This window comes from Vidua macroura, chromosome 3 (assembly GCF_024509145.1).
Source record: "Vidua macroura isolate BioBank_ID:100142 chromosome 3, ASM2450914v1, whole genome shotgun sequence".
In the NCBI taxonomy this organism is placed as follows: Eukaryota; Metazoa; Chordata; class Aves; order Passeriformes; family Viduidae; genus Vidua; species Vidua macroura.
The window spans coordinates 46,408,156-46,434,847 of NC_071573.1; the positions used below are offsets into that span (position 1 = coordinate 46,408,156).

The 26,692-nt window shown below is 35.3% G+C and overlaps 1 protein-coding gene across 1 annotated transcript in view; it reads left to right on the plus strand.

Annotated features, from left to right (window-relative positions):
* Positions 1-26,692, plus strand: part of RYR2 (ryanodine receptor 2) — a 386,286-nt gene that overhangs the window by 97,626 nt on the left and 261,968 nt on the right. The window contains exons 2-3 of the mRNA XM_053974163.1: positions 233-352; positions 19,177-19,281. Of these exons, the coding sequence (XP_053830138.1) occupies positions 233-352; positions 19,177-19,281 (225 nt within the window). The remainder of the gene's footprint in view (positions 1-232; positions 353-19,176; positions 19,282-26,692) is intronic.

Here is a 26,692-nt window from a genome sequence, read left to right on the forward strand (position 1 = left end):
ACTTTTATTACCAGGACAGGCAAACAGAAAAAGTACATATGCAGTTATTATAATTATTTTAATTTATTTACTCACATTTGAAATTCAAAATAAAAATATGCTGGGGTTTGATTCTGCTTGTGTTCAGGGACAACAGTTTGTGCATTTAAAAATGATTTTCTAAAAGGTTCCATAGGTCTTGCTGGGTCAGAAACATAACCCTAGTTCTCTTTTTGCTTTTTCTTTTTGGTAGGATGATGAAGTGGTTCTGCAGTGCACTGCAACTGTTCACAAGGAGCAACAGAAATTGTGTCTTGCTGCAGAAGGATTTGGCAACAGGCTTTGCTTTTTGGAATCCACATCTAATTCTAAGGTACCGCTGAATGATTTACTTGTCATTTCATGTCACAAAGCAAGGATAGTTTTAACATTGCTTGCTTTAATGTAATATACACAAATCTGTCAAGAAGAAGGAACAAATCAAGTCTATCAATAATAACAGGAATATTTAATGCCCATTCAAAGATTAATTGTTTCTTTGTCCTTTGGCTGGACTCTAGTGTGGTGTTTACTTTAAAACTAGTTAGCTACAGAAGGCCACCCCAAACAATATGCTTGTTATTTTGCTTGTCTGAAGTCAATTGTAGTAAGCCACAGATCAACTTTTGTGTACTGCAAATTGAAAGATAAGTTGATTGCTCTGATTCTAACTCCGCAGAAAAGAGAGCAATTATTATGTTTGTGGTAAGTTTTTATTCTGTGGCATTTATATTGAAGTTATTATTACTTTGAGACCTGATTCCCTTATCTGAGCATAGTGCAAGTATCAAAATTACCTCATCTAACACATTTTATCTAAGCCTCCTCTAACTCTGGTGTATATGCAGTATATATTTTGAAAAAAATAACTTTGCTGTTTATTGCAAAGAAGGGATTTTGTTTCTCAGTCACATATGCTCAAATAAATGTTATGAAGACAAAAATGGGCTTCCTGAGGGCAGAACTGGTTTTGTGAATGAAGTAATGGATATACTTGGACATTTTATTCATAGAAAGGGAAGAACATTGTTTAATATATTTGTTTTTTCTTCAGTTAAAATATAAATATTTGATAAGAAAATATAATAAAGGTAGAGCATCTGGAAAGACATCTAGAAAGATTTAGAACAAAAAATGATGGTTATCTTGCCAGCTTTCTTAACATCACTTTGATTTTCTCTGATAATTCACAGAGTAATGCTTCATTTCTGTCTCATCATTTTGAATGCATTATTCATAATAATAAATTTTTCACTAGAATATTAATGATGCATTATAATAGCAGTGATCTTGATGAAGTAATTCATGCTGCTCTGTTTTAAATGAATCTTTTTAACAATAAAAATGTGCTAGGATAGAAGTGGTTGTAGTTCTACTTGCCTGTGAGGCCTGAAAGATTTATTTAATGAATTTGTTATAATTCAGGAGGTTTGGATATTAGATCTATAGTCTCTCTCTCCCCATATAAACCTCCTGAATATTCCTGTCTTTAAGGAATACAGTGTAGATTTCATATCAGTTATGTATGCTTGTTTGCTGATGCTGCTTTTTTTCCTTGTTTTAGGAAACAATTTGTATTCTGCTCATTCTTCATGAGTTTGGGGGTAAAAAAGCAAACAAAAGAAAGCCCATGCAGCTCGTCTGTGTTTTAATTTTCAAGGGCTGACAGCTGCTAGGATGAACTCATCTGAAGTCATTTGTAGATATAAATATTGAGGGAGCCATAAAATTACCAAATCCTTAAAGCCTATAAATAAAAAAAAAATTACTATACATAAGACTAAATAATTTTTTCCTCATGTCTGTATCTATGCATGTTACTATTGCATTATATAAGGAGGAACATAAGAAATATTCAAAGAGGTGTGATAATTTGAAAATAGTTCCAACAGAGTTCTTGAGCCTGTTAAAAAAATTCTTGAGCCTGTTTAAATCCATGTCTTAGAGGCTGTTTTCCAGTTAGAGTGGGATGTGATGCACTTTAATGCAAACTGTAGTGGGGCATGTGATTTACAGGCAGGGATCAAGGATGGGATGCAAACCCAAGCACCAGTAATAGGCTGAACACAAGTAATAGACCAGCTGTCATCCTGGACTTGCATTTTTGAGAATGCTTGTTACTATGCTGTGCTTTTCTCCTATATCTTTCAGGATGTGGGTCCTCATGGTGTAGCCGATGTTTTATAATCACAACTTCTTTGTGTGCATTTTCCTGCCCCAGGATCACTAAATAATTCACACTCCTTGGTCAAATTGAAGATATGTCTCGATAGAATAATTTGCTAACTGCTGACTATTAATTCTTACCTCTGTACAGCAGTAACACTGGGAGATGAGGCAAGAGATGCCTGTATAGGCAAAGTAAAACAAGGAGTTCATTCACCTGTTCTCATAAGCAGGCATGTGTACATCCCAAGGAAAGCAAGGCTTCATCATGCATCACGGTGGCTTTGAAGACAAATGCTGTCATTCTGATCTCCCCCTGCTTCCTTTTTCATCCCCCGTGCTGAGCACGAGGTTATATGGTCTGGAATATCCCTTAGGTTTGTTGGAGTCAGCTGTCCCGGCGATGTCCCCTCACAACTCCTTGTCACCTCCCACCTGCACGCTGGTGGAAGGGGTTGAGGACCAGAAAAGGTCTTGACTTAGTGCAAGGCTGCAAATTGCTCAAATTGATCTCATATCTTGAAGAGCAAGGTAACAGATAAGCAAGACATCAAGTCTAAATTATGCCTAATTTTACTAATAGGAGACAGTCCCGAATATAAAACATACAGACTTGCCCAAGATATACTCATGACTACCTCATCTCTAGAGATGTAGTAGCTCAACAAAAATATTTCTATTTCAGTTTCTACCAATTTCAAAGCAAATCTGTCTCGAAACAGATCTTATTCTAGGAATAGGTTGGAAGTGCCAAGTGCATAACAATATTAGATTTCTAAACCATCAAGAATTTTTAACACTGAAAATGTTGCAGCAGCAAGAATAACAAAACCCAAAGAAGGTGTGCTGAGGACAAAACTTAAAATGCTTACTTTCCTTATCTTTATTTATTTATTCAACAAGTTTTGTCAAATCTATGGCATGAATTTTTATTTCATAAGTAAGAAGAAGAAGAAAATAAAGGATGGCTGTCAGAAAAAAAAGCAAGTGTGTCATTTTTATGGTTTAGTCCCAGGCAGCAGCCAAGCCCCCAGAGAGTGCTCACTCACTCCCCCAGTGGGATCAGGGGTGGGACCAGGGAGAGAACCAGAAGGGTAAAACTGAGAAAGCAGAAAAGGCCTTTGCTCTGTGCAAGCCCTGCTCAGCAATAACAAAACCATCTCTATAATATCAACCCTGTGTTCAGAACAAATCCAAAACACAGCCCTGTACCAGCCACTGAGCAGAAAATTAACTCTACCCCAGCCCAAACCAGCAGATCTGTAAACTTCCTTTTCAGCAATTGTCTATAGGTAATTTTGTTTCATTATTGTTTTCTGTACTTCCAAATTCATCCCTTTTATTAAAACATAACTTACCTTAAGATAAGTGAGATCTGTTTCTTTACTTTTGAATGTTAGTTGTTGCTTTCTATATATAAACAGATTGGTAATATGAGGAAGTCCATTCATTAAAAGATTATGTTGTCTTGCTAGTGAAGTAAATTTTCTTTAGACTTAAATAATGCATGGATTGCTGAAAAGGAAACAAGATGGAGCTATGTTTTAACAACTTCTGAAAACAATTCCTGTCCACTGTGCAGAATGAAAAATACTCAGCTCTGGGTCAGTCACAAAGGTGGTGTTGATCCCTTGTGAACCACTGCACAACAGAACACTGAAAGCTAAGTTACGCTTTTCTAAGTGGCATAATGGTTTGGGTGTTTTTCCTGTTTTTATGGCAGGTAGTAAACTCATATTAATTTCATTATGCCCCGAGGTATGGACCTACTTTACAGATAAAAACTATGTGTGGGATTTTTTTCCCTCTTGAAGTCCCTGTAATTTGGACTTGAGAGAGGGGAGGATAATATAGTAAGGGTTTTTGAAGGTCTAAAAAGGCCTCTCAAGTTGGTTTTTTTGGTGTTTTATTTCCTTTTTTTTTCCCTTTAACTTTTTAAAGAAGGCAAGAAGGCAGTGCAGTGTGTGATCCTATGGTTTGATCTTTTTACATATAGTAAATTACAGTGCTGAGAGCAGAGGCCGGAAACTGATAATAATTCTATTTGTAAAGTTAAGGAGGTATTTCACATGGAAGTAAGACTTTAATAACTTATTTTCTGATTTGCTTTTGAAGAGTCTCTCCTTCAGAGAGCAGAAAGTTTCTTCATATGTAGTGCTAGACTGGTGTAGGCCAGTTGGTTGGGAATTCTGACTCCATTATCCAGAGTATGTCACTGATGCTCTGTTGTTTGTTGGCCCCTAGATGTTACTGTTGTGTAAGGCAGTAGAAAATAAAGCCTGATGGTAAGACTGACATACTGCTTCTTGTGCTGACAAATGCAAATAATTTGATTTTTATCTTTGCCCTTTCTTTGTCAGATGAATTGGCTGGAGCTGGACAGGTGGCTATGCTTAAAGGGAAAAGGAGAACGGGGGAGGGGACTGGAGAAGGTTATACCTGGCACAGACAATGCTACATGAAAGTAGGATTCTCTAAGTATTTATGCAAGCTGTTTCCATGCCAGCAGTCAAATTATGTATGGATGTGTCTGGAGAAGGGTGTCATCCTGAATGGTGGGTCATTGGCCTGAACTCCTGTACCCTGATTGTCTCTGGGAGAAAACCTCTTTTCTCTGTTTGTCTTCTAGAGTGTAAGATCTGAAGGCAAGGGTTGCCTTCTTTTTTTGTCTTTTACACCAAACATATTCTCAGTGGCCAAGACAAATAATCTGTCTCCGGAGGGACTGAGTCTGAAACTTTCTCTGACAGCTGAGAAACAGTATCTGCATTGTGCACAGTTTTTGAATGTGTAAATCCAATTAGATAAAAAAGCACATGGTTTTCCTTAACATATGGATGCAAGTAGATGCTTTTTGAGCAGTTGCTGACATAATGAAACAGTGAGTTTTCTAAAAATTCATTCACTCTGAGAAATTAGATCAGTGTTGTTTGCTTGTGTTTACACTGGGTCATTCTGTGAATGTAAGATGGTGGTTACACCTTACACCAAAGTAAGGTGGTTGGTTGGAATTTTTTTTAATGTAATTGCTATGGTTCATTTCTGTACATGTGTTTCCAGTTAATTCTTTTATAATAAGTCAAAAATTTTGTCAGGGCTTTGTAGCTGCACCTTTAGGGCCATTTAAATTGCCTTTGTGTCATATTTCCAAAATGATTATTCCCATTTAATGGTAAAGATGGCACTTAATCTTACGTAATCTTATGTTCAGAGGACTCTACTTAGCAGACTTTGACTAAAACTGTTGATTTCAATAATTCAAATGCAGGGAATTTATGAATACTTACACATTACTTGGCCTGCTTGACATACATAAATTAGACACAGGTAGACAAAGTCTTCATAGGTGTAGATTAGGCAGGATTTTGTTCAGAGTCATTCTATCCCAGCAAAATGCTCTCTAGGAGTAATGCAAATAAAAAGTGTGTTTCACAACATTGTATGTACTTTTATGCAACATAAATTTTTAAATATTATCTTTATTATTTATGTATATCCAAATCAGTTTTTACTTCTTGTAAATGTAAAATATTTTATAAATTTTGAGCCTAAATGCAGATTGGTAGTTATAGCCATCAGACCTGATTGTAATCCTTGCAATTAGTTCCAGAAACGAACATAAATATTTATTGAGATGGAAAGTAAATAATTTAAAATGAATGTGAAAAATTTGGACTATGAAAAACACTGTCAGATCTCCATGTCTGTAAAGCACCAATAGAAATATGGCTTTATATCAGCTGAAAATTGTGGGCATTTTTATTCGGCATAACAATACAGTTTAGCATATTCGTACTGTCACCTGTAACTCAGGTAGTTTTTAAAAAGGAAACAAAATGTGTGATATCAAGCAGGTCACCACAGACTTAACAGTGTAATAATAATAGATCCAATCTGTGAAACCATAGCATTTTCATTTTTCATTATATCTCCTGTTGAAGCAGATATTTGAAGTATTAAATTCACATGGGAATGGATTATTTCTGATATTAAAGAAATATTTTTTATCAAATCTAGTTTTGCCAGAGATACACATTGAGTTTTAGCTTAATAAGGCATTATTTGCTACAAAATATGAATTTAAAGCACTTCCTATCTTCAAACTGTACATTCATGAATGGGAAAGTGTTTCTTTTTAAATGACACTCACTTACTTAATATTTTTAAAAGTAAGACATTATTATAGGCCAGTTCTCTGGTTTTGGGGATAACTCTGAATGCTGAATACTAGTTATTTAGAACCCATGGAGTTTTATTATAAAACTTTAAATGTATTGCATACTTGGGATTTTCTTGCCAAAATGTATTTTAGAAATATGTAACACTGTAATTGATAAAGCACCTGGGAAAAAACCTCCAAAGGAAAGTTCTGAATTCCTAAATTTGCTGCTAGAGTTCATGGCATGTAACCTGAACATATAGTGACAAAAGCTGATAGATAGAATTGAAGCAATATTGTAAGTCAGTTTAGTTGATGATAATACTCCAAGTGATGGCACTGAATGAAAGGATAGTACTTATGATATCTATGCATGCATCATGTCTGCTATCAACTAAACAATGCAAGAAAAATTTCAAAATCTCTTTGTTTCACACTATTAGTAACATAGGCCATCCATTCAAGAAACTTAACTCAAAGTTATATAATTTATGAAATTTAATGAACAAAACATGAGTTGTAATTTCTCCAGTCAAATGTGTGGTTTGCAACTTTCTTCATTATCTAAATGTATGTTAAAAAACAAACCAACCCTAAATTTTTGCAAACCCATGTATAATGTGACTGTTTTGGGTGTTTTTTGTTTGTTTGTGTAGGTTTTTTTTTGTTTATTTGTTTGTTTGCATTTGTGTGGGTTTTTTTGGTAGAACATATGTAGGAATTTCACTTCTGGTCTAAAATAAGAGAAGAAAACCTGAAAAATCCCATTAAATCAGTTTTCCTTTATAATTATATATCCCACTAACTGTTTAGGCATCTTATTACTTAAAGATTAAAATGAAAAAGAAGCAGATATTATGCTGAAAGATCTTGTCTGAGATATTGCTGTAACACAAACACTGTGATCGAATGAAGTCAGATATGTGGTGTACAGTCCTGTAATTGGTTTGGCAAGTTTTTAGAGGCTTCTAAAAACCTGCCAGTTTGCTGTGATTTATTTTCTGAGTCCTAACATTTTTAGCTCAGTTCCTAGTAAAAAGGAAAATTGCTATCATTGCATGATTGGCTTTAAAAAGGAAAATTGCTATCATTGCATGATTGGCTTATCTATTTGCATTTTGAACAGTCTGTTGAAAGCAGTGCCCTCATCCAAGTGCACAGTTGATGGGTTTTGATGTTTGGGTTTGTCTTTTGCCCCATTTAGTATACAAGCCTTGTGACTCTTTAATAATCTTGGGACTATATGTTAAGAACTGCTAGCAGATTACTTGTCTTCACCAAATGCACTAACTGTAGTAAAATACAATAAGAAAGTCCTTGAAAGACAAATAAGTGATATATAGAGGAAATTAAAAGTATTTTGAGGTAGGAGTTCTTATTTGGATACATTCATGTCTGATGAAAGTTAGAGCTGCTGGCTTTTCAGTGTAAGCTAATCCCAGAAGCTTCAGGCTTGCTGCCTTACCCTGGGAAACTGAACATCACAAGGTTAGACAGCTGGCATGTTCTGCCAAGTCCCCTGGAGCTCAGCATTTTAAATATTTTTCTCTGAAGGGTTTAGAGTGACATGTACTTCATTAGTACATGCAGAGTAGTTACAAAGCAGTCATTTGAGTTTTAATTAGACTGATATGTAGCTGCACATCTGAAAACCTGAAAAAACATTAATAAATCTGTGTTTCAAGCTAAGAACACTTAAAAGTATAAATGCTTATTTTAAGCCTTTTAGATGAATGTTTGTCTAGAACAGCAGTTTCAAATTAGCTTTGTACCCCTTCTTTGCAGTTCAAGTCATGGTATTATTACTTTGTGCTCAATATTTTTAACAACTGTTAGGCTAAATCTGGTTCAGCAGACTCTGATGAATAATCCTAGCCCAATGGGCTCTCAGAAATTAGGGCAAAGAGATGTGGCCTACTAATGAGTGAATCTGTGTTTATTTGAGGTATCTAATATTCATAATATCTGAAACAAAATGGAAAAAAGAGTATAATTTTTTTTTTTTGTTTATTTCTTAAGACTTTTTGAAACAGACCTTGTGGGTTGTGATTTTCAAGATTTTAGACTTTACCTCCTGGTTACTTCCCCCTGAAAAAGAAGGATTATTTGTGCTTTTGTAGCAACTGACAAATGCTGTGACTTGCTAGTATAACAAGAATATTTTCAGCATTAAATTAAGAGTGTTAGTTTATAAATAGTCTGAATTGGATGAGGGAAGTTGGGCAAGTGGAAGTAGTTTGGAATTTGAAGATGTATGCTTTGTGACCCTGTGTTTGAAACCCAAATGCAAGTTGTTTTAGTGACTTTCCTAGTGCTGACTGTTGGGTTACAATGTACAAATACAATATTAACTTTTTCTGGTCTCACAAACAAAAGAACAATTGCTTTATTTTGCATTTAAAAAACCACAGGCCAGAAGGTAAAAGAAGTCACTAGCTCTTAAAGATTATGCATAAATGCTAAAGGTTATAGTTATAGTTCAAGGTTCTTTTCCTGAGGGTTTGATTGTTATTGAATAGTTGGTGAATGTTTGCTGTTTGTTTGAAAACCTGTACATGATAGAGATGGACATGAATATGTGAATAATGCTAATGGATATTATGGAGCTTTAACTCCTTCCAAGTTCTCTTTTTCTTCCCTACTGGATATAAAGAATGTATTTAGGAGTGGTAAGTTTATTTCATCTTCCAGGTCTTGTCTTGGAATATTTATGAAGACACTGTCCACAAAAATGTTGCCTTTTCATGAGCACTGACTTTTTACATGTGGTTAAAAAAGAACAGGAAACCAATATCACTGGGCTGATTTCAAACATCTGATACAATCTTCCCTTAATACTGCAAACTCTACTTCTATCCCACATCTAAATGGCTTTTAATGATAACAGGGAGTTAAGAATTTCATGTTTTCTTGTTTTTTCTCCGAATATTGACCAGTTTTATTTGCACAGTACAATGTTTACAGCTGGCAATAAGGCAATAATTGACAGAAATGCAAATCAAAATCAATAGCTGTTGAAATGGCTTTAGATAATGTAGGATGAATTCGTTTTGACAGTTTAAGATGTTTTAAACAGCCTAGTATTGATCTTTAAAAGAAAGAGCAGGGATAAGCTATTTCTATATGAAGGAAAAAAATTGCAAAATTCTGTGACATTTTGAGTACTGTGAGAGAAACAGAAACAGGGCTAGCACAGGACTTGCATGAGAAGGTTGGACAGAGGTCCCAGAAAGCAAACAAATGTTCTGCTCAGTGTAATATGAAATATGAACTGATTTTCCAAAAAAAGTGTTTGATTGTCCATTACTCAATAAATTAGAAAGCCCAGTAATACAGAATTTCTCATTCTAGTGTATGTAAGTTGATTGAGTATTAGCAAATAAAAAGGCCCATAGAAATTAAGTCAAATTGCAATAAGGCCTTATTTTTAAATAAGAAACATGCCTAGTTTGATTAGCTGTTTTAAGAATAAAGCTTAATAAGCCTTGAGTGCCATATTTCATATTTTATTTCATCTGAAGTACACTAACAATAGATTAAGCCTCTTTGGGCTGATACATTTGAAAAATGCGTATAGATTAATGACTAATAAGTCTTCATTAATTCAAATTGGCAAAACAATTCCTTTTTGTTTTGCATGTTTCTGGCTAATTTATCATGGAGGTGATACACATAATTGTCTGCATCATTCTTACTAAATTTTTTTTCTGTCTATATAAAAGGAGAATCCCTTAGAAGAATTAATGGAAAAGAATTTTGGTTATTTTGAAGAACTTAAAATTATGTGGATATCTTTTTTGTCTGTTGTTTTTAGAAAATAAATCAATACCAGACAACTGAAAGGTTATTTTAAACCCCAGCATGGACAGGCACCTGAGTAGGGGAGTGAAACATCTTTGCCTGGTTAGTTGAAAGTTAAAGTACTGGCAAATTAAAATTAGAACCTATCTAGGAAATGATATGTACTTGTGCATAATAGGTGTCTGCAAAGGTCAATGATCTAAACAAATGCCATATTCTCATGTAGGGGTGGTATCTGTGAACTTGTTATACTCCCTCCTCATTATGCTCCCCAATGAACATGTATTCAAAGGTAGCAGGAAAAAAGTCCACATGTTATTTAGGTCCTTGAGACTGTCTTTACCATCTCTAAATTTTTAAGCCTCTTGCTTTATTGCTTCTTGCATAATTCACTTCTGAGACAGGTGGGAAATACAGGTGGGTATTTCTGTCTAGACAGTACTTTGTGGAAACTTTTTATTCTGTGTGTTACTGAATGATAAGCAAAGAATCATTTAAAGCAGCAGTTGGTTTTATCTTAACAGCTTAGTAGCAATATTTGGGCACCCTAGTCCAAGAAAGAACAAAATGTGAATATTTAGAACAAATTACTCTTGCAATTATTCTTTTTTGATTCTTTAGTTAATAAGGCTGTGTACTAAAACAAGCGTTTGTTTTTCACATCATGCAGTGGATGTTCAGATGTAGTGCCTTGCTCAGGTAAACAGGGGCTTTATATATTTAGACATTGATAGATAAGCCACAGTTTCTAAGTATATATGGTTAGCTTTTTTTTTTCAAACAGATATTTATTTTATTTATAAAAAGTGTAAGTATTATTGCACTTTTTATCAACAGTGGAAACGTGTCAGTATAAGTCCTTAAATCCCTGGAAGTTTCCTGGCAGGCAGGACTCTTCAAATCCTTCTGTCTCTGACCCAAATTATCTGCTAGAGTTTCTCTTGACCTACAAGACCTTCATTATTAAATATAGATTTTCTTTTTTTTTTTTACTAAAAAGCTTTCAATATATGATTCTGATTTATTTGGTTTACATTGCAGAGGTGGATGTATGTATCTTCTAAGGCAATGTATTTTTTAAAATATAATTTTAAACTGTCTTGCCAGGAGAGAGCTGATGATGCATCTCCTTTCCTTCATTTAAGGGCAAGTCAGAGCATACACTCTCTGTTACCCATTCAGCAATATTTATTTTTCATAGGTACACAGGTTGACCACTGATTTCAACAACATACAATGGAAAATATAATACTTGAAAACTTACAACAAAAAGCTTAAAAAGTTAATATTTAATGTCTGTTAAGTTTTTAGTTGATAAATTATGATATAAATGAGCAAATTTTACTTTTCTTAGACACAGTGTTTCATGTTTACTGCAATGTAGATGAATTGCTCATAACAAATAGCATTCTGGAAGAATTAGTATTTAAGTTTATTTGGATGTCATTTTTGTGTGTGTAAATTCTACTGTGAAGATTTCAGATATGGGATAAATTTAACAGTAAGAGAATCTCAGCAAATAATGGCCTATTGGTTATTATGCAGGGGCAAGACCTTCCACTGACGCAGGTCAGGCTGTGTCACTTATTACAGGTACAAAACACGTGCATGTCTGCCCTATTTATTTGATCCTGAAAGGTTAGAGGGTTGCTGCTTAGAAACATGACTGTTGTAATGTATGGTTTATATTAAATCTGGTCAGGGATTAGGAAGATTTTCCTTTTGGCTATCTGGTATGTTTTTCAGATAGGGACAAAGTAGTATTTTATAAAGGTCATCTTTCTGCAAGAATGCTGCAAGAATCAAGGGGTAGCTGCTTCCTTACAGGTTCTAAAGCAACAATACCCTCCCATGATAATAATCATCCTGGATTTTTCCATAATTCGTTGCAGTAGCTACAAATACAACATAATCTCTAAGATAAAAGGGAATGTTAAGGTTTTGAATTATACACATAAGATTAGCATAATAAGATAGAATTTTCAGCATTAATATGAAGATAAACAATGTTTTTGTTAATTTGGATGTATGCCTAGACCCTCTGTAGCACTGTTGATCCTATGAGCTTTTCTTATTTTATCAGTCAGCATGAAATTTTCCTAATTACCTTAAAAATTAACACATTTTCACTGCATTAGGGTGATACACTATCAATTAAGTTCATCTAAGCTTCTGGCTGCAGCAGCAAATGTTGTGATGGGAGTTGAGCTGATTGACCAAGTTTATTCATCAATGCTGCAGTAGTTGTATGGCTCCTTATCGAATATTGCTTCTATCTATTGCTAAGACTTCTAAATTTTCAAAAAGGAGATAAAAAGGAAGCAGCTCTCAGTAATGTAGATATGTGGGACTTATGTCCTTAGGTTAGAAAGGAGACTAGAGGGAAGAGATGGAGGGTAAGAGGAAAAAGCCCCTTACCCATTTAAAGATGGAATATATGCAGCCCTTAATCTATATAGAAAGTAAATACCTTACTAGGAATTACAGCTTCCAAGTGATTAAGATAGTCTGCTCTGTTAATAATGGCCTCAAGACCTTTGACTAATTTCAGGATCAAGGCAATTTCAAAGGGCAAAAACTGAAAAATTTTAAGATGAAATTTTGAAACTGTTTTCAGCATAAAGGAAAATACTGTAATTGTACTTAAGTAAGAACATCTTAAGTACAAGTAGGTTTCTTATGGATTTTTAAAGAAGATTGTGAGAAGGAAAAACCCCAAGAAGCAGTTTCCTTCTACGGATTAAGTTTCAGGCTCACAGAATTTTCTTTGCCAATGAGCTCTGTTACACAGTGACTAGCAGATGATATTTCACTATCTGAAAATGAAAGTTGGAAACGAACTTTGTCTTCACTGCTGTGTAAACTCATAGAGAATAAAAACTAGTAACTCCCTGTAATCAGACAAAAACTACTGTAGAACAGTGTTTGATGTATCAACAGAAAGTATGCTCAGTGTATCAACGATTTTTCCACTGCTGGTTTTATCAAATCTAATGCTTCACTTATGGGAGACTTCTGCGCTCAGAGATCTGGATAAGATGGTGAAACTTTAGATATGTGACCAGAGAGAGTATTTTTAAGAAAATTAAAACATTCCATTGTTTAGGTCAGATTAACAAGGACATCAGCATGTGGCATAGGCAACCAGCAGAATTCAAGAGAACCACTGAGGACATGGAGCTGTCTTGTGTTTTAAGATTTGAAAATGGAATTATTGCAATGTATTTGTGTCTGACCTCAGTTCCACCACTAGCTGGTTTTCCCTGTGTTGTCTCCTTCTTTTTTTTTTTTTTTTTTTTTTTTTTTTTTTTTTTTTTTTTTATTCTAGACCCTGTTCTGATTTTATCCTGTCAGTTTCTAAGTTTTGCCTCCTGAAACAGCTGAAACAATTTTCCTGTGCAAAAAGGACTCTCTTGAGCTTTCAGATGTTAACAAGAAACTTTTCACTATGTGAAAATGACATTTTTCAGGAAGTAGAACATGCCTGGATTTTTGGAGTTTTTCCTAGAAAAAGTGAAAAGTGTACTTGTGACAAAAAGCCACTCCGTTGTCAAACTGCCCTTCCAAAAACATAAGTGCACTACAAGTTTTAGGTAGAATAACAAAAAACGTTTTGAATGCAGAGAATTTCTCTGCTTTTGAGGGAAACAACTGCTTGGGATGGAATGTCCTATAAGAGCCTCATACAGAAAGTGATGGTTTCACACTGAAATAGTCAGAAGCAGCTGATAGTAAACTTCCTGTAGGAGGTGTCCAGGCAACCTTCACAGTCTGCTCATGGTAAACACATGGGAGCTTGACACTGTTCTTGGAGGAGTTTCAGGGAGAGGACAGTGTTACTTGACACTCTCTACAGAACTGAAACTGTAAGGCTCATAATTCATTCTCTGTCTTGTCTGCTTTGGAATTTGATGAATATGGTTCATTCTGTTTGGCTGACGGGACTTGGGTTGTCAGACTCATATATTTCTGTTCTGTCTCCATTATTTCAATGACAAGCTTGAAAACAAGGAAAGCTAGGCCTTCTATGTAGAGTCCTAGAAATAGAAGTTTTTCCTTGGTTATATTGATTGTTTCATCACTGTCACCAGACAGAATCTCATTTAAATAGAAAAGGCTGCCAGAAAGATAGAGGTGTATAAATTGAAATGTAACTTGAAAATAGCTGATGGGTTCAGTTTCTTTCAGGCTACTCCCACAAATAGGACTACAGATGTTTTGCTTAAATTCTGTACTGAAATGAATTTTCTGTGTCCTCCTACTTGCATTCTCGAAGTTAGGCATCTAGTAAATGTGCTAGCATTAAAAAGAGTTATGAACACCCACATCTCACTTTTTGACATCAGGCTGCTTAATTAGGTAATTGATTAGGCACTGCTGTGTGAATTCTCAATATATAGTTAAAAACTAAATACCTGCAAGTCCATTTAATTGGGAATGTGGTTAGAAAAATAACAAAAATAACTGTGAGCTTAGAAAAATAACTAAGAAGCTTGCAAATATCTAGGAAGACAAGTAAAGCTGAGGTGAAGCTGCTTATTCTAGAGACAGAATTGTGTTTGCTGATGCAATTAATTATCCTTCAGTCATCACTAATATTTATGAGAGGCAGAAGTTCAGTTTACATTCACAAGATTATATGCAACATATTATATGAGCAGGTTGTACATTCCAGTGGCTTGTTAGCACTGTGTGATTGTCAGAGTAATGACAACAGCACTGAGTTTTGTGTCTCAGCCTCTTGCTTTTGCTGGAGTGTGTAAATAGAAATTCTGTAGAAAATGAAACTGAGGATAATTAATACATCCAGTACCCATGATTCACCTGTGGGTTGGAATGCAGTTAGGGTTGAAATATATTTCAAAAGCTTTACTTGAAACACCTTTTTAATAAAGGGTATGAATATCTAATTTGCAAATCTGCCTCCCACAGAGTAAAGCATAGTTTAATATGCAAATATTGCTACAGAAAACTAGTGTACACAATAAATGTAGTTTAAAATGACAGGAAGAATAAGGAATTCACCAATTTTCTAAATAATCCAGTAATTACTTCAGTAATGGGTATGCCTTAAAAATTCCAGATGACCGTTACATTTATTTTAACTTGTCTAATTTTGCTGATTGGGCTATTACAAGCCATGATGAAGGAACAATAGAAAAAGGTAATAATAATTTATTACTTTTCTCCTAGAGGTACTGAATGTCCTTTTGAAATGTAATATACAATTTCTATTTATTTATGTAATAACTTTTTTAAAAATTGAACTACTTGCATATTAGGCTGTAATTATGACTGAGTAGATTTTCTAAAAAGAAAAACTGACAAGAGGGCAAATCTAAACATAAACTGGCAGCCAAATCAGTAATGCTTTAATTAATACTGAGGTAAACTGGAGTTACTACTATTTACCTTTTAAGTTAGTGAGTATATTTTGGATTCAAACCCAGTAAAAGTATGATTGATTTTGCAAATGTGTCAGAAATAAACTGAAAATAAATTATACTGAATACTGCCATTGCTTATCAGAATTTTCCACTGATGATATGAAGTGATACAGGTTCCCTGGCTTGTCCAAGGCCATTATATACTCTGTCACAGAACAAACCAACCCCCGATTTGTAATATGAATTAATTTTCTATGTCAGTTACTGCAGCAAATATAAATATGATGAAAATTGGTAGAAAAGAAAGTTGAAGATTGCCAATATGGTTATTTATATCTGATGAGGCCTCTGCTTTTGAGCTGATCAGTTTATGGGGTTATAGTTTGTATTCTGTTATCAAAATAGAGATGTATTATTACCATTTAACTGTTAGTTAAACCTGGTAGTTTTGGCATTTATTAAAAGTGCATTGGTGGGTTGTTAGACATGTAGCAAAATATTTTCTTTAAAATTATTTATTATTAATGGTGTGTTCATAGTCTAGCAAAGCAGTCACTGAAATATCTGCCAACACATTTCACCTGTCCTCAAAAAAGCCTGATGTTGAAAACAAATTGCTACAGGTTTTCCTTGCAGCCACTAGAATATGCAGTTGCTCTCCAGACTGGGTACTAAAATGTACTATGTACTGTGCATGAAGATATTGTTCAATAGAGAATGTTAGACTGCCATAGAATACCTTTATTTTTCATATGCCATCCTCTGTCTGTGTGTGAGATAATTTGACAGACAATAAGATAGATAATCAGAGGTCTGGCAAATACTCTGGTTTTCTTTCCTCATTTTTATTTTATGCTTTGAAGAGATGGAAAAGCCAGTGTGAGTAATTTGTTATATTTAAATGAGAATTTTAAAATTAGTTGGAATTATTGTCTTTGGAGGGGGCTATTCAAGAGAGGAAACTTCAGTCTGAGGCCCAAAGTCTTATCCTTTAAATCCATAGTGTTAAAAGCATCAGCATTGAAATAAAGTGTATAGGGATGAGCTGAACTGTAACTGAGCTAAATACATTGGCAGGTCTGCATCTGTCCCCTGTTTTTCCATGCTTTGATAGTTGTACGTCCTGGGATTGATGCAGTCATGCCCGTTGGATTTCAGTAGACCAGAGCTGGCTAAGGAACTGCCAGAGAGGAAGGTCTAATTCACATGCACCCTGCAAGCATCAGTAGGTGCATCTTTCCTCAGCTCTTAAGGGAAAAACATTTCTCTCTGAGGGCCACCAAGTACCCAGGCATTCATGCAACGAAGATGAGGTGAGATAGTATGCTCTCCCTTTTGCCTCATGAAAAAAAACTGCCTCTAACATTTTGCTAGACTGTAAGAACACAGTACTTCTTTCACTTAATTAAAGCAAAACGATCCCATACATTTCTCCTTTTCCACTGCCTAGCAGCAAAAAGTGTGCCTTACCTGCAATGAGAGTAGCTGAAAAGTGTTCATTGGGACTTCCTACCTCAGTTTTAATGGGTAGGAGAGGAAGTGCTCATGGCTGTCTTGAGCATAAAGGAGAATGAAATGGATGAAGGAAAAGTGTCCTAGTTATGTTGGTTTGACCAGTGTTTGGGACGATGCAGGATTTTTGATATTGGAGAGTATATAACCTTTGGGGTAGATTCAATAGTAAAACATTTGATATGTCCAGAATTGTATGTGTGAGACATGTTCTGCCAGCAAAAATGCTACTTTAAATAACAGTAATAACAGTGGGAATATTGTTAAGGAGACTTTGTTTGCTTATTTAGGCAGAAAAGGTAGCCTTGGCTTATTTCTGAGCACCGTGTATGGAGCATTTTTTCTCTTTTGTTCGTACTCTTGTTTGTCAGTTTAACTGGGCAGACTGGAGAGTGAGCACTACTGTTAGGCTGTGAGGCTTTCTAGACTGGAAAACTGTCCTTATGTTAACTGAGTAGAAGCAGCACCTTGCAGCCTGAGATCTTTGTGTGCTCTTTCCTGCTTTGTAACGAAAGGGCTCGTGGTGGTACTTATATTACAAAGGTGTTTTGAAGACCATCTAATTGGTCGTTTGTTGGCCTAGTCTTAGCATTAAAAGGACGGTTGTAGTGTCTGACTAGCTACAAAAGAAAAATGGTAACAAGAACACTGACAAATAATTAGAGACCTGATCCTGAAGGAGTTGCCTGAAAAATATTCCATGCCAAAGTATCATTGCATAAGTCAGTCAAAACCCATGTAACAGAAGATGCAATTAAAGTCTTTTTCATCTGCCTGAAACTTAAAGTACAATTTTACATTAATTTCATTGAAATAGAGGTATTGGAAAGATCTATTATGTATTAAACAGACCTGAATTGCTGTATTTTGTAGGGATGAACAGCTGTATAATAAGCTGGTAAGAATGTGAGGTATTCTGAGTAAACTAACTTTTGGGGGGGAAAAAACGATTTTGCAACTACCTTTTACAATTTGGCCTTGGAAGTCGCCTCTTCACTTTGTACACAGTTTGAGTAAGTGTGCCGTTTTACAGCTTTTAGCAGCAAAAGCATTCATGCTGTAAAAAACTGGATTCCAACAGTCAATAAAAGTATTCCTAAACTAAATGAAAATGAAAAGAAAATAGAGAAGGAATACGAAAGAATTTCTGAGGCAAGTAAAGGTGTGTAGGAGTTGCATGTTCTTTTAACAGAAGAAAAGATCCCCACATAAAGTCTAATTTTACATTGCTACTTTGTAACTTAGACATTGCTATTACAAACCTCTTTCAATTTTATACGAATATTTATGATAGTCTGGAAAATTAACTTTTCAATAGTTCAATGATATTTATTTCAAGCATGACAAGTTAAATAATGATTTTTATAGGACTCTTTAGTTTTATCCCAGTTAGAGCAGCCTGTGGTGAAGTGTAGTGCCCTGCAAGGCTTTGAAGCTGCTGGCTTGGCCTTGATACTTGATGTCCACTATTTCTGCTAGGAAAATTCATCTTGACCTTTATGATAATGATGAGCTCTGGCTAACTACCAGTAGCCTAAAGACTGAATTTGGTTTTCCTCACAATCTGAGCATAGTGTCTGGGACACATGTTCCATGTGCTAATGTCCAAGCAGACCCATCATTGCTTTGCTTAAGAGCCTTTCCACTCCCATTTTTTTTTCTCTGATTTCCTTTGTACAACTTGTATTGCTGCTTCTATTCCTTCCAAGGAGCACATGCAAGAAGAGTCTGCCTCTGTTCCCTCTAATCACTATTAGATTTTTAAAGAGAATTGCAAGATCCCTCTCCTCCTCTCTGCAGACACAGAGGGAGAGTGCACTAGCCCTGACATTCATGGTGATTCTCTGCTGAACTTGATGAAATTCGTTGGTTTCTTCTTTTATTGAGAGTTTCTTTCTTTTTTTAGATGGGACTTGATACCCCAGGTATCAGCTTGCACATGCTGAGCAGAGCATTGCTCCCCTTTACTGGCTAAAACTTAAGTGTTGCAGCCCAGTATGTGGCTGGATTTCATAGCCTCACAGATGTATTAGATCTTTCAGATCCATGGATGGTGAGGCAAAATACAGCCACTGGAAAGTGCTACTCAGCGAATGTGTTACTAATGTGATCTCATGGTTTTCTTTTACCTAGAATGTTCCACCTGATTTGTCCATCTGCACCTTTGTGCTGGAGCAGTCTCTGTCAGTACGGGCCCTCCAGGAAATGCTGGCCAACACAGAAGAAAATGCAGAAGGGGTAAGTTATTAAATATTCACCTTTCTTCATCTCGCAAAATAGTACTTTTTTTATATGGTACCACAGGTTTCATGGCTGTCACATGCTTATAGCATGATTGTGCTGAATTTTCTTCCTTTGCTACAGGAATGGTCTGGTTTTTTTTTGAAATCATAACCACTTGCAGTGTCCACTGAAGGTTGCTAGAGTTGTAAATTTGCAATTTCAATGTGCTATGGGTCAGTATAGAGTTAGAAGGGTGTTTTAATTTGAGACTCTCATAATGTGTCATATAAAGCTTGATCACTTCTGAACAAATAAGCTTTCTGGGCATTCCTGACTATATTGAGTGAGACTGTCAAAAGGTCTTAAAATTACTTGGATGTTTGATGGTTGTGTTTGGAAATAATGAAACTTTTAGCTGATGTGCCCTCAGCTAAAATATACTGTGACAGACCTTTAAGCTGAAGATAAAATATTATTGAGCCTTGGTGGACAAGAAGTAGCAGTCTGGAAGATTAAGGATATAGGAATTACTTAAATCCTATAACAATTATTATTCCTAATAGGAATTAATTAACTATTTGCTAGTCAAAAAATTATTTACAAATAAATCATAGTACTGTAATTAATTACTGTTCCCTGCAGTGCAATTAATTTGATTTGTTATGCTGTAATTGAATGTTCCATATGCACCTTATAGTGTTCATTTGAATGCTGTGCTCTAGCTCACATCCTGTAAATTTTTGAAGAAGAGTGACTGTAGGCATAAGAGTTCTATAGGCAAAAGAGAAATAGGTGTTAACCATAAGTCCATCACTCAGGCAGGAGATAAATATGCCCCTGGTATTTATGGGGATGCCTCAAGAAACCAAACCAATGTAGCGTAGTCAGTCCTATATATAGGACTAAATATATAGGATAAATATATATAAGTCTAAATACCAGGCACTTAGACTGAAAATGGTATTTGGGAAATGAAGTCTGGATGATCCATGGATGATCCAGAGTGTGTTCTGCAGTGAGAATTTGTCCAAGAGAATGAAAAGCATATCTGAGAGAAGAGGTGGTACCAGAGTAAGCAGATATGGACTTCTAAACCCCTCTTCCCTTACTTTGTGAATACTGAAACCAAGAGCAAGCAAATTCACTGGGGAAAAAATAAAATCAAAATAACAGACCCACAGAGGCATAATGTCAAAAACCACAGCCCAAACCCCAGGATGTACAGTGATAACTGTGTATGGCCACATGTGTAAAGAGCAACAGTTTTCTTTCTGTTTATTCCCAACAGATGTAAGCAGGGGCATGAACTGAAGGAAGTATGGGGGAATGTGTGACCAAGTAATGCTATAGGGCAGAATGCAGTGAATGAAAAAGCATTCAATTTTCAAATAGGAAGTACTGAAACTTTTCTTTAAATCATAACATCAACTTGCAGATTTTCTCTTGCACTATCTTTAGCAGAGTCCTAGGGCCATGTGTTAAGAGAATATTTCTTTTAATATGAAGATCACACCCAGAGAACATTGGAGAATGAACAAACCTCTCTGCAGAATGATTAGGTAATGTGAGCTCGGGTATTCTGCTGGGAACAGGGCAGACTTAAGAGCACGTTGTAGGCATCTTAGGTGGAATGTTTGCACTAGTTCTGGACTATTTTTTGCACTTGATGTGAGTAGAAAAAGATTTTTGTAGGACACACTGACTGATGAGACATACCATGTTTGGTGGTAATCTGGTATTTTCTGGAAAAAATTACTGATGTTTTCTGTGCATAACCATGAAGGTCAGAATTCTGGACACTTATACCCATGCCTAAATAACACTGATGACAGCTGCCCTGGTCTACAGTGCTCTGTACTCAAAGGTCTTCTGAGATGTTTACAGGAAAGATAAAGCAAAGTTCAGTGTGGTCATTATGTGGCTCTTGGCTGTTTACAGAGTAGTTTACTGTGCTCTCAGCACCAACACTAGCAGAAGATACAGAGCTACAGCTATACCAACAGAGACAGATGGTGTTCAGTAAATCATAAATATATTTCTACAGCAAATTTGGATGGCTTCTGTAGAAATGCATTAGGAATCTGCTTGTGTCTCTTGCATATTGATATATTGATATTAGAAGAGAACCATCTTGAAAATAGTAGTTTGTAGATGAGCACAAGGTCCTATTGTCAACGTCAATATTTTTTTATTAAGTCTCTGAAAGTCAGGAGTGATGATGATGATATTAAAATGACTGAATATGTACTTGCTGATAAATTAATAGTACTGGCATTTGGTATCTTTATGTATTTTCTATTTTTCTATGAAAAATACACAGATTTTGCCTTTGCATTTATATTTGTATCTCATAGGGCAGGTACTTACATAGGCAGCTTCATATTTGTTTGAAGTAACTGCCAAAAGAATTTTTAAGATACAAGGTTATTTGTCTTACCTGAAGCACTATTACCTTCCTGGAGAAGCATCCATTCTTTTTATTAAAATAACAGTGCTTCATTTCATTTAGTAGAAAAAAGTATAGAAATTTTTTGAGAAATTGTTGCTATAAACTGGTTTCAGCATGACCTCAGTTTTCTAGTGGAAAGAATCCTGCAAAAGGAGGTTTTTTCAGTCCTCAGTTACTTTTCATTACATTAGAAATCATTAAGATGCTGTGCTTATAAGAGGTCTCCTTGTGCTGGTTTGCCTTTTGTGTTGTGTAATCTTCTCTTGAATGCTATGTTTATATAATAGGTATTCTTGTTAAATAACAGGTAAGTTAGCAGCAATGTAATGGCTGAGTAATATGAACAAAATCTCATGCTGACTTGAGTCAGAACAATAAGCAGATATCTTGTGCCTAAGACAGAATAACTGTGTGCACTTACTGGATTTACTGCTACTTCTCAATTAGTGTGTGTTAAATGTGCAAGATCAGCTCTGCAATAAATACCTATGTTTTTAGTGCAAGAATACCAAAATGAGAATTTCCATACTTTGTAAGATCAGTAATCCATCTATCTGTGTATACCTACTTGACTCTCCTGAACCAGATAAATGCTAGTATCAAAGGCAACAGTGGAAAATTACTGAAATTTCCTAAGAAAGAATGTGTGTAGTGCTCTGTTTCTTCTAGACACTGAGTAGTTATTTTGTGCTCTGAGGTTTCATCATTTCCCTGTAAAATAGTATGGTTAGCTCTGACAATTTATTAAAACACTGACATTCATAGCTTGCTTGAATGGTTTTGGTTTCAAAAATAAAACTACAACCTAGTTTATTTCCTTAGGTAGCATTATTTTCACTTTTTGTTTTAAACAGGTAATATTTTTTATTTTGCTGGGTTGTGGAGTGCTATATGCATGTACCACTTTCATCAGCGGGAAAGAAACAAAAGCCAATTGTCTGCGCTATGGTGTGTTATGCAAGCAGAATTACAGGTGCACTGTCCTACACAAGGGTGACCTCCAGCCTAGGTGTTATTTTATAATAATTTGGCTAATTTTCTTAGTGTAACATTTTATTATTAGAAAAGCAGATGTAAGTTGAAAATTGAAGTCTTTATGTTTTTATAAAGCATTTAAGACCACAGAAAGCATTCAGGTCATCTCTTCTTAGCCTGGTTGTTCTTTCCAGTGAACCTTCTCTGGACCCAAGTGCCTTGTATTTCACTAGTTGGGATGATCCTGAAAAGGTGAATCCATAGCTTCTGGAGTAATTTAGGAATGGTCGTTGCAACCTGTTGGAACTGTGTTTTGTTTCTGATTCTTTTTCCTCTGATTATCTTTTTGGGTACTTTGATGTTTTTTTCTTTTTTATAAGTATTTTATTTTTTTAAAATCACATCTTCCTTTCCTAGTTCAAGATCTCTATCATCTAATACTTTCTTCTTAAAGTGAAAGTGATTAAATGCCATAATCAAATCAGTTCCTGGAATTTTTCCCTAATTTTCTTAAGAAATGAAGCCTGGCCATCTATCCATTAGTGCTCTTGAATTCAGCAACTTCTGCAATTTCTGGACAATATGAACAATATTAGAAAGAGGATTAGATAGTTCTTCATGATATGATGGATATTGGGTATGGGAAAGGGATCTAACTTTATATATCCTATAAGAGAAAAAGAAGGCAAAGTTTTCTCTTTTACATTACCATCAACTGCTCTTGTGCTATTGCACCTTCTGCACAGGTTTTTTTCACTGAGAAAAGATATCACAAGGCCATGGGAAGGAAGTTGCCAGGTTTCAGATGCGAGGGAGGGATTTATAATTTTCTGTTTTCTTTCAGTTTTGAGATTTAAATTACTTTTTCATGAACATTAAGCAACAGACCTGTACATTGTATGCTATTACCTGTCTCACATTTTATGACAAGGAAAATGATTTCCCTTTGTGCTGTTGTATACCCAGTAGAAAAAGGAATCCTGAAGAAAAGGTATCCAGACACATTTGACATGGAAAAATGCCAGGTATTTTCTTAGCCTCAGTTGGTTCAAAAGTGATACAAATTTTGTCTGAAAGGTTTTTCTTTTTAAATAATCCTCAAGCAAACATGCTGCATGAAAAATAGGTATTAAGATATAAATTTGCCAACATAGTGTGCAAATTAAAATTAAGTGTAAGGTAACCTTCATAAAGCCCATTGTTACTAACTATTATCTGAAATATATTCAGAGGGTTTTTCATATGATTCAATATGAATTATTTTTTTCTAATGGGATAATCTGAGTATTCCAAACAGAGTTACTTTCAGTATTTATATAAAAAGGGGCAAGTTTGAACTTTCATTCTATTCTAATGCTTTTGTTACTTCAGAGTAATAGAAACCAGTTTTGTACACAGTGAGTAGGTACAGGAAATTAAATTAGTTTGGCATTTAAAGGACATTTTTCTGTAAGTGGACAAGCAAAAAAATCATCTATCATCTGTGTTGGCTGGAAAAAAAAATCATGTTATTATGTTGAATTACACTTGGTTTGCCTGCGTTTTCTGAAATATATCCAACAGTCTCATTATATAAATAATATACTATTTTTTCCACCTTGTTATGTCTTTTATAGTCCTTCATGATAATTGTAATAAATGAGACCACTGAAATTTGAAGATTCTGGATTATATTTTACATGCCATACCTGATGAATAGACTATATACATATGCGTATATTTATATATGACACATATATATACAGGTGTACGTGACTTGCTTTCACATGCCAGTATGTTGTACGTCTGTATGTGGATGGGAGACCTGGTATCCCAAACAGAGAATTGTTCTTAACTGCACTATCCCATTGGAGTGACTGAGAACTCTGTTAATAGATTCTTTTACAGAGCTTTAATTAGTTTTTGTTAGCAATGATAAAACATTCTCTTCACTCTGGTCTACCAGAATACTGGTGAGTGCCAAACCATTCCAATTCTACTGTTGTACCATATACCCCCAGGAAAATCTCATATCATTGGGAGGGTGTAGAGTAAGAGACATCTATTTTGGTGACAGCTTCTGGAGCTGCTGTTTGTTGATTTGTGCTTTGTTCTGCCAACACGAGGTATATGCTTGGGCTTTTTTTTGTTCAGGTATATGTTGGAGCATGAGACTCCTGTAGGGCTTTTTTTAGTTTTTGTTTTTTTTTTCCCAATTTTATTAGCAAAGTGTTTGGAACATTCAATTCCTTTGCTAATGGCTAGGCTTCATGCTACATGAGCTGCTCGCTAGTAAAATCATCTGCACTTGGAGTGTAATGTGTTTCCTTTGGAATTGTGTTTTAACGACTCCAGCAGGACAGATGCACCAAACTCACTTATCCTCAATGGAACCCAATGGATTTCTCTCAGCTGCTTTTGTGGCCTTTCACTTCAAGTGTAAGCTTTTTGATTGCTAACTAGAAAAGAGTGTAGTAGTGAAAAAAGTAAGGATTTTTTGCATGTCACCTGTAGCAAGAAGGTGAATGTATAAGTAGCTACAATTTCTGTTTTGAATGACACAAAAAACTAGGAACTAGAATACAACAGGAGAGCTTAGGACTCTCTAGAATTTGCATTGAAATGATTTTAAGTGCTTATTCAGAAAATCACATGTATTTGGTTTTTTTTACTTCTGAGAAAACTTGAAGGTTTTTTTTTTTTTGTTTGTTTGTTTGTTTTTTTGCTATTTGTCTTTCTAGACTTCATCATACAGGGGAAAAATTGGCTCTCAGTTGCCTTAGCATGCTTGAAATTTATTTACTTTTAGGCAAAATGAAATGTAGGGTTAATACCTTTTTAGTTTCCTGCAAATTGATCTTAGTTGCTATATTGTCTACTGAACACTTCAGTGTGCGTTTGCTGCATTTTCTCCAATATTTATTTGCCCATCAACTGTGCTATTCTAATACTGCATGCCATGAAGATTTGCTGTGCTTGGCAGCTCTATCCTGTCCTCCTGGTTGGTAATGAAGATGTGAAACTCTGTCCATGCCAATATCAACTCTTGAGGGCTGGTCTTCCAGAGAGCTGCTGGTTCAGAGCTGGAAGCAGACTTCTTTGTGTTTGATACTTTTGAGTGTTCTCCCAACCCATCTGAAGAAGAACATTGGTCGTGGAAGGAAAAATCTGATTGTGGAGTGAGTACTCAGTGGAGTACGCAGGCACTGTTGCAGCTGAACTTGGGGAGAACTGTAGCAAATTCAATTCTGCCACTGAAGCAGAATGGAAAAGTGAGGATTGAAACAAGAATTGGTTCAGATTCCATGTGGTCCTAGGGAACAAACTGAAAATAGTTAGACTAGAATTTGCTGACTGAATATAAGCAATGCAGAAGTCACTGGAACTGGCACTTTTATATATTGAGCTGCCATGAGGACAGCTGAGAAATACTGGCAGAGAGATTAGAATGAGGAACTCAAGGTGTAGTGTGTGGGTTTTTACCTTGGTTGAAAAAAGAAGGGGATTAGTTGTTTTTATGCCTTTTACCTGTCAATTCTATAGGTATTATCCCTGTGCCATCTATAAGCTACAGTTTGTTAAAATAAAGTATAGCAACATACCGATGCTTTTCTGTAGAGATTCCCAGTTAGTTCCTGAAAGAGCTTGGAGTTTTTTGATGAAATTTAAGCACAAAAAAATTGAAAATGATACAGTTAAATTTATCTTCAGAATCAAATCCCCTTTTTTTTTCATCAGCAGTTGGAATTGATGTACTAAAGGCTATTTATGTAAAATGATGAAAAGATAAACCCCAAATCTTCACATTCAGATGCTGTTCTAGAATGTTGAAGTCTCAGTTTTGCTGCTCAGTTCTATGGAAAGTTGAGATATCTCCTAAACCACTAATTTTGTTAATTCTACCAGATGTCTCAACATAGCTAGTAACATACTGAATTTTTAAACCAGGCCAGTGTAGATAAGCAGTTGGAATCAATAAGCTAAGTGGTGATTACTACTTGCATTTTTTTCTGATTTTATTTG